The 9,475-nt window shown below is 39.3% G+C and overlaps 1 protein-coding gene across 1 annotated transcript in view; it reads left to right on the top strand.

Annotated features, from left to right (window-relative positions):
• The first annotated feature begins 538 nt into the window (after nucleotides 1-538).
• The window catches only part of SPIN1 (spindlin 1), an 18,391-nt gene continuing 9,454 nt past the window's right edge, over nucleotides 539-9,475 (top strand). The window contains 3 exon segments of the mRNA XM_009073419.1: nucleotides 539-590; nucleotides 3,905-3,953; nucleotides 9,168-9,382. Coding sequence (XP_009071667.1) covers nucleotides 539-590; nucleotides 3,905-3,953; nucleotides 9,168-9,382 — 316 coding nt within the window.

Here is a 9,475-nt window from a genome sequence, read left to right as displayed (position 1 = left end):
TGTGTGAGTGTATTATTTCTCATAAATGGAAACAGTTGATTTCTGCTTTACCTCTGCTAAAGGCCATACAGTTTCTTCTGAGCTAGTAGTCATTCTTCCCTGTATTAAGCTCAGTGTTTTTTTAGAAGCTTTCCTGTCTGTATGTAGCTGACATTGTGGTGTGGAACTTTACTTGTGACTATGAGGGAAAGGTAGCAGCCCTAATATTTGTTTTGCTGTGTATGCCCTCTCTTTGCTGAATGTTTTCAGAGTAACAGAAGATGTCCTGTTGAACATGAAAATGAGCATAAAAATGAGACTTGGTTAAGATGAGAATATTTTGTTTCAAATCAAGGTACTTATAGTTTACCTGTTCTGTTTTTCAGAGTACTGTAATTGAAAGCGCGCCTTCTACACTGAGGAAGAACAAATTCTTGAGTGAATGGTGGCTTAATAGGCAGTTGTCTTATTCTAAGAGTACGAAGATATCCTGGGAGTTGGGAAGAACTGGATTTTCACCCTAGTCCAGCAGCTTTGCTGCTCACTTAAACACAGATGAATGAAGACCCCATTTGGAAAATCACCAGGTCAGCGATCCAGAGCTGATGCAGGTGAGGTGTTTCTTTTCTGAGTAGTTTTCTTTGGTTCTAATGGATAAAAAATGTTCTTGCTTTATTGACATTTTTAATGTGTAAATGATTTAATGCAGATGCTATCACTCCTGTTTTAAAAGAACATTTATTTTTGTTCCAGAAGCTGATGACTTAAAAAGACGTATGTAAATTTAATTTAGCAATACAGACGTGACCTTCCTGTTTTGTATTGCATCAAAAGTTACTAGTTAGTGGCCTGTGCAGGGAAACATATTTTTAATCACCAACCATTGTGGAATTGGACCTTTTATAAAATTAAGAAACCGAGCAACTGCCATGTGTAATTGGGAAAGCTCAGTTAACTTTTAAAATACCCAAGCAACAGTTTATTCTGGTGCTTTTAAATGCTCATCTGATTCTTTGAGCACTGAAGCAACTGATACTGGAAGATCTCTCTGTAACCCTTTGGAAACTTTCAAACCTGTGTTTTACCTGTGGCTAGCTTACAATTTGCTGTCACTTACTTGAAATGACTATTAATTCCAAAGGTAGCTTTAGCAATATAAGTGATTTCAGAAGAGAGACCCAGTGCAGAGTCTTAAACACTTGGTCCAGTGAGTTTTCATTCCATCAATTTGTGAGCCATCCTTCCTTTCAACACTAGCAGAATGCCTGTGGGAGTAGAATTATAACTGTAAGAGAAAATAAAGGAGAGCCGACTTGTGACCTGGTATTTAAGTTCAGTTTGTCAACTTCTGAGCATTAATGAGATGTCAAAAAAATTGACCCTAGGTTTTTCAGGAAGCTGTTAGAAGAATTTTTTCTAATGACTTAAATGTGATGCATAATGAACAATAAAACTACAACACTGTTTTGAAGTGTCATAATGGTGGTTATGTGGCCAGATTTTTTTTTTACTAAAAACATTAAGCTAGGACATTTTACTTAAATATGCTGAGGAAGACAGTTGCTTCCTATTTGTTCTTTCAGCTCTTAAATCTGTGTTGGTTTTTTTTTTTTAAATTTTTGTCAGGAGTCACTTTTTAAATTAATTGTTCGTTATAGTACACATTTGTTCTGCCTCATCTCTTGGCACCGTTGTGGCCTAGGCTTGGGATCTGCTGGCTTTCAGTCTCTGGCTGCTACATTCTTGAGGCAGACAGCTGCTGACCTCCTTGCTCTCACTGAACTCTGTCAGGCTTGGGGCTGTGGCCATTGCCCTGGGGAGCTGTTCTAGTGCCCAGACACCCTCTGGGGGAAGAACCATATCAATGTATCAAGCCTAACCCTCCTGTTGCACAACTTCAGGCCTTGGGTCCTGTCACTGGTTGCCAGAGAGTAGAGATCAGTTCCTGCTCCTCCACTTCGTTCCATGAGGAAGTTGTATGCAGCTATGAGGTCTTCCCTCAGTCTCCTCTTGTCCAGTTGAAAAGACTGAGTGAAACACTACTGTGTTCAATGAGATTGATGCTGCAAGCAAGATGAATGGGTCTAAATGGAGACAAAAATTGTCTAAGGGTATGATACCAAGTGTGGAGGTGACCCCTAGGGTTTGGGTCTCCTTGTCCTTATCCTGCCTGCAAGTTCACCTATCCCCTTCTCTTATCATTCCTGCAATTGCACTACCAAGTGCATCCTCTGACCTAGTCATACTTCTTTATGCACACAGTAAATTCCTGCCTTTCTTCTGACAGTGCAGATAGTCTGAATTGTTTAGTTTTTACTCCTGCTAGGGTGATTTTTTTTGTCCGTGTGCTTCTTGGGAAATCAGTGCTCAAAGGAGCAACCTGTTGTTGCTTCCTTTCCTGGTCGTATTTGGTGGGCTGAGGCTAGATAGCTTTTATTCCTGGAGTTCTGCCTGGGGATGGGTAAGGGCTGACCAAGAACTTAATGTGTCATGGTTAAAGGAAGGGCAAGGATAGGTGACAAATTAGTGGATGTCTGCTACAGGCTTCCCAGCCAGGAATACCTGGCAGGTAAGAATCTCTATGGTTAGATCGGAGCTGCCTCATGTTCACATGTCCTGATCCTCATAGGAACTTCGGCCACCCCCAGTACCTGTTGGAGGGACATGATGGCATAAGAACTCCAGAAAGTTCATGGAATGCATTGATGACAGCTTTGTTCTCCAAGTAATAGAGGAGCCACTGAGGAGAGGTGCTATGCTGCACCTGGTTCTCAACAATAAGGAAGGGCTCCAAGATGGACCCACCACTGGCCAAAGCTGAGCCCATCAGTGATGGTGTAGATCCTTTGTGATAATATATCTAAGAAGGGGGGAGATTCTGCACAGTAGCAATTGCAGCCAGAGGAGAGGAATGAGACTATGTGAGAGCAACAGCTCTGCAGACACCAAGGTCAGTGAAGAAGGAAGGGGAAGAGATGCTCAGGCACCCAAGCAGAGGTTTCCCTGCAGCCCATGGTGAGCCAGACTGTCCCTATGTAGCCCATGGAGGACCCCACACTGGAGCAGGTGGATGCGACTGAAGGAGTCTGTGACCCTGCAGGAAATCTGCACTGGAGCAGGCTCCTTACAGGACTCTGTGGCCCCATGAGAGAGGAGCCCACACTGGAGCAGGTTTGTTGGCAGGACTTGTGACCCTGCAGGGGACCTATAACCAGAGCTGTTCCTGAAGGACAGCACCCTGTGGAAGGGACCCTCACTGGAGCTCTTTGTGAAGAACTGTTGCCCATGGGAAGGATTCATATTGGGGAAGTTTGGAGGACTGTTTCCTATGGGAGGGGCCCCACACTGGAGCAGGGGAGGAGTGTGAAGTGTCCTTCTTCCAAGGAGAAGGGAGCAGCAGGGACAACGTGTGATTAAGTGACTGCAGCCCCCATTCCCTGTCTGCTTGTGCCATTTGGAGGGGAGCAGGTAGAAAAAAACTGGGAATGAAGTAAGGCTGAGGAAGAAGGGAGGGGTGAGGAAGGTGTTTAAAGATTTGGCTTTGTTTCCTATTATCCTACTCTGATTTGATTGGTAGCAAAGTAAACTAATATTCCCTGAGTTAAGCATTATGTGCCTGTGATGGTAATTGGTGAGTGATCTCTCCCGCTTTTGACCCAGGAGCCTATGGTTGTGTTTTCTCACCCATATCTAGCTGACGAGGGGAGGGATAAGAGCCACTTTGGGTACCTGGCATCCAGCCAGGGTTAGTCTAGCATGGCTTCATGACCATGTAGCCCAGGCAGAGACTTCTCCCACTGCGGCAGTTCATTGATCTGTCATAACATGAAGTGTTTGGATTCTTTACATTTTGACACTCAAAATGAAATTTTTTATGTAAGTTTTAAAATTATTTCTCAATAATTCCAACTTTTTTATATTGTAGGTCATGCGGGAGTGTCTGCTAGCATGATGAAGAAAAGAACTTCCCACAAGTAAGTTGTTAAAACTTTTAATCAAAGTTTAGCTCTCAGTAACTGGAATTCCTATTCTAGAAATATATCTGTATTGTTCCACTCACTTCGTTCTTGAAAATCATGTGGAGTAGTATTCAGTGTCTGTATGTGTGTAGAGTCAGACTTTTCTTTTAATTCTTTCAGGGGGGTGGTAGGAAGGCAAGCCCCACATACAAAGTTTTAAACATTGTTTTGACTGATAATATAACCTTTTTTTCCTTGAGTACAATCTTGTAATTCTTTGTGGAATCCATAGAGAAGGATTTGCAAACCAGAAATCAACCATGTACTGTAGGATGTCTCTTCTCTGCCACAGAATTCATGCATTGTCACCAGGGTGATACGAACTGCAAGGCATGCTTACTGACAACCCAGTCTGGGAGTAGTCTTAGATATGTTTAATCACATCTGCAGTACAACTGTAGTCTTGGAAAGGATTTTTCATTTTTTAAAAATAAAAATGAAATACTTCTGCAAGGAGGTTGCTGTTTGCACATGAAGGAAGGATACCTGCTGATGGTACACATTCATGGCATGTATTTTTCCATCTACAACATTTTTACATAGTAGCAGCTGAACATTGGTGAGTAGCTGTGTGAAAATAGAGGTAGTCTTCTGGGTGTAATTCGTCTTAGTGTCACAGAGCAGGATACCATATCTGGCTCTATCTCTAGTGGGAAAAATCTAAGCTGGGTAAGTGTGAAAGTTACACAAATGTTACTAGTTGTATTTTAAGTGTCAAGTGATATAGTGGTGCATCAATCAAAAGCAATTTGTTTCGCAGGTGTATTTTTCCACGATTAACGTAGTTAATCACTGCTAACAATGTTAACTGTTTCCCAGAGACAACACCTGATGTAAAACTACTCTAATCCCTTCTACCAGCTCATCATTATCCATTCTTTTCTATCTTCATAGAAGGCAAAGAGAAACATTTTTTTGTCTAGGGGCAGGTAGAGTTGGTTAAAATTTAATTTCTCTTGTTCTCTTTCAACCGCTCAGAGAAAGGAGTGTATGATGGGAAGACTATCAGAGGTGGGTTGCCTTTTGTACTTGAGGGTGGCTAGATTTGTCTTTATTGTTGTGTTAATATACACTTATTTAAATAACTAAATAGGCTGTAAATTTGTTAGCATAAAGGCTTTTGTGGGACATAAGAAGTTTTGATCCTAAGTGACTTAATTTTGAGGCATTTAACTTACCGTCCGGCTTAGTTTCATGTTAATTTAGGCTAGTTCAATTGTTTATTAATTATTTAGTAAAGGGATTTTTCTGTAACAAGCCAAGATAATTTTTTGTGTGCTGCTCGCTGACTTGTCTGAGAATGAGGCAGAGTAGTATAGAATTGTTCATATTTATAGTTCACCACAAATGAGTAGGACATGAATGATGATGTGATACTGTATGCCAATACTAGTCTGAGCTGTTATGATAGACAACATGAGTTAGTAATGCATACTTTGTCACTGATTTAGTTGTTTATTTAGTTACTCATTTAAAGAAAAAGAGGAAGAAGCCTACTGGCACTCAAAGGCCATTGAGGAGATTTTAAACCGGCTTCAGAAGGTTTGCAGACGAAGAAGGAGTCAAGAGGATGGAACAAGGCATGATTCAGTAATTGAGGACGTGATAGAAGGAGCAGTGTGGATGAACTCTTCTTTCCTAAATGCTGGCTAACTGTTGAGCTGTTTGGAGATGTTTCCTGTGGTTATAGGGCAGTTCTTCCAAGTGCTCTGTCAATGGGTAGTGGTGATCTCTGCCAATATGAAACTGACTTCACGGGCATCAGATGAGTCAGTTAACTCCTGGCTCTCATTCTTTCCACCCTTGGTGCATAAGGAAAGAGTACAGAAGATACTAGTAGGAAAAAGTCTTTTCTTCATCGGCTATTCAGATTTCTCATAGCCAGAGATTCAAGGACTTTGAGGCACAGGTTATACCTGCAATGTACCTACAAGTGAACTTAAACATTTTGAAATTTTGGTCCCACTTTAAGTTAACATAATCTTGATTTCTGCAAAATCTGGAGCGAAATTCACAACTGCATGATGGCTTTTGAGGGAGTACCCAAAGTCTTTCAAAAGTTTGGCCTCAATATGCATCATAGTCTGAATATTGTGAAAAGTAGTTAATAACAAGTCTGTCACCGCCATTCTGCTATTAACAATAGGCCGTAGTAAGATCAAATTGTAATAAGTTTCTGGTCCTATTTTTAATAACTTTTCTGCTTAGCACCGTGAAAGACTTGAAAGTGTACTGACCACTGCTGCTGTACTGCTTTTATACTGTTTTATAATTTTCCTTCCAGTTTTTCGCAGCTGTGCCTTTTTTGTGTATCTGAGCAGTGTGGTTTTCTTTCACCCTTCTGTTAGTTTTTTTTCCCTTGTGTTTTTCTGAGATGAGATGATCAGGAAAAAAACCAACCAACTAGCAGCCAAACCTAAATTAATAACTTGATAGGGTATTGGGAATTGCCATTCTCCTTTTTATAAATGATCGTTTGTCTTTTAAGCACAATCCTCTAGTAACAGTTGATTTTTCTGCCACCAGTCTTGTGCAGTCCTTCACTACAGTGGTTTCCCTGGTAGCAGCTGCCAAGTAGAAGTTTGCATGAGGACCATATAGATACAGCTTTAAAATTTGGGTAGATTTCTTTCTGCCTATGTAGTTTTTAGAATGTTTCTAAAGTATCTCGTTCTGATCATGAAACCTTTTCATGTAACTAGGTTTTACTTAACAGCTTTACCACCTGCAAGAGAAAGAAGAGGACCTGAAAATTTTGGGAATCAAAGGGCTGTTTACAGTGAGGATGCGTCAGATATGTCAAGAGCTATTTCCAGGACTTGCTATTTTCTATTCTTCCTGGCTCCTTATGTATCTAGGAAAATTGTTACCTAATCTTCAAGAGCAAATCTCTTTGGAATTTTAAAGATAATTCTAATCAAAGACAAGGAAAAAGTTGTTGGACCTTTTGGATATAGCATCATAGGATGATATTTGTGTTGCTTGATGTTTCACAGATAAACTGTTGAGGAAAGGAGAGGCTTGAGCTGTTACTTGGTTGCCTTTCATGGGTACATTCACAGCAGTTAATTAGTGATAGTTAGAAACTTATGTTTTCTTACCACATGTTCAGATGAAAGAAGTAGGTTTTCCTTGGTAATATACTAGTTTGAATATCTCATTTCATACAGTATAAACCACTGCTAATGAGAGTGAACACCTGTTCAGTAATACAACATACAAACAAAAATCTGAACTGTGGGTACTTGACTTGTAATTAAATTTGTAATGCTTTTTCCTCTCTGAGGCATTTTAAACATAGTTACCCATTTGAACTCATTTATATTGTCTAGAAAGACATAATTTTTAGAATGATTGTGAAGGTTTTTTGCCTAATTGTTCCAATTTAAATACTAAAGTGGATTATGTTTTGTAGGCAGAAAGTAAAATTGACTGTGAGGTTGAATATGAATAGTCTTATAATCTCTTTCAAAGATGAGATGATTACCAGCATAAACTACTTAAGCTAGATGAAGCAGTATCAGTTTTAGGGGTTTTTTAGCTAGTTGGTTTTATTCCCTTTAGGTCGGATCTGTGATTCACTAGAACTAAATAAATGAATTGCAGGCAAAACAAACTCAGTTTTATTGTGCCAAGAACCAGATATCTCATTTTGTAATAGTAAACTATTACAGGTAGAAAAAGAGAATACATATACTTGAACAGAACTAGAATTTGAAAATGTGTTCTAGTTTTTGTATAATATTGGAACCAGCTTTGTGGGATCCCGAGTCCCTGTTTGCCGGAACTCCAACCTGTTCCAGTTATAATCTGTGCTGTCAAAGTCAGGAATACAAAAACTACAGTTTGGTCTTTGAAAAGCTCAAATTACAGCAAAAGTGAAATTTGATGAACCCTCCTGCTAAGGTCTTTACGGTGAATTAAAGTCTGGAGGTGGGACAAGCTGCCGAAGGAATCGTATATCTTTTTCAATAGTTACGATTACATCTTTAGCATTAAGCATTCCAGTATCACATAGTGAGTGCATTGTTTTGAAACACTTCTTCCAGGGCTTCAGTGGTATGTTATTTGTCTTTTTTGGATCATACAGGTACTTCTGTGAGAGCATTCATTGTTCCTGGGGACATTTTCCTTTGGTCGCTATCTCTAATCTAAGGAAGAGTATTGTTTTTGGAAACTGACACTCTTTTAGATGTTGATTTTAAGCATGCTAATTATGTGCATATATTACTGCCATTTAAATGAAGTGTGCTACAAGTGGTAGACCAAAAATGTGTTTTGCAACTAGTTCAACATTCAGGAGAATTTTGTATACTGTCATAATGTCCCTTAGCCTTTTCCACTTGTATTCAAAATCGTCAATGCCTGTGTTTAATAACTGGATAGAACAAAACTTGTATAACACTTTTGGTGATTTGAAACTGTCCAGTAGTTTACATTACAGTTGATCAGAACAACAACTGTTATTCACCAAAGGGAATTTACGTGCCACTTCCATGAAAATAGCCGAAGGGCAAAAAGGTATATTTAACCTATTCTCCACATTAAGGCATATCCCCTCTATGGCCATGTCCATTCATTTCTTGTACTAAAAACAAGCAGTGCAACAAGTGTTGTTGCAACCATGTGTCTTTTAAAATGGAGTAAAAAATATCTGTAAATGAAGATAGGTGGCTAAATTTCCTTCAGATGAAAACACAGGTTAGGGAAAAGAGACATCTTGGAAGAATTTTGTTCAGCCACTGGTAATGTTTACACTGACTTCTTCCCGCTGGGACAGTAGTTGTTTGCTATTCCACAGAGAGCAACAAGGTAATAAAGTTGTAATACTGCCAGGTAGCCTTGTGGTTTGAGACCTGACCAGGTGAGTTTTACTTTTTGACATTCAATATAGCGAGGCATAGAATAGTTCTTTTGGCTTTAAGCAGACTAGTTTTAGAAATTACTATTAGCAAAGCAACCTTATAAAGCACATCAAAAATGTTTCATTACTTTTCAGTGTGTTTTTCATTCTTCCAGTACAGTGTGATATGCTTTATGCCCTAATTTGAATAAGGTGTGCTAAGCTGTAAAATACATCATCATGTAAAAGCCTACAACTCTTTTCTGAAGTAGAATTTTTGAATATATATGTCCTTGTTTAATATTGATGTTTGTATCTGTGTACAGAAAACATAGAAACAATGTGGGACCAAGCAAACCTATTTCTCAGCCACGAAGAAATATTGTAGGCTGCAGAATACAGCATGGATGGAAAGAAGGCAATGGACCTGTAACACAATGGAAGGGCACAGTTCTTGATCAAGTTCCTGTAAATCCCTCTCTGTATCTTATAAAGTATGATGGATTTGACTGTGTGTTGGACCTGTAACACAATGGAAGGGCACAGTTCTTGATCAAGTTCCTGTAAATCCCTCTCTGTATCTTATAAAGTATGATGGATTTGACTGTGTGTATGGACTAGAACAAAGATGAAA

Source organism: Acanthisitta chloris, unplaced genomic scaffold (genome assembly GCF_000695815.1).
Source record: "Acanthisitta chloris isolate BGI_N310 unplaced genomic scaffold, ASM69581v1 scaffold5344, whole genome shotgun sequence".
In the NCBI taxonomy this organism is placed as follows: Eukaryota; Metazoa; Chordata; class Aves; order Passeriformes; family Acanthisittidae; genus Acanthisitta; species Acanthisitta chloris.
The sequence above is the reverse complement of the archived record's forward strand: the minus strand, read 5'-3'. Positions and strand labels throughout refer to the sequence as shown.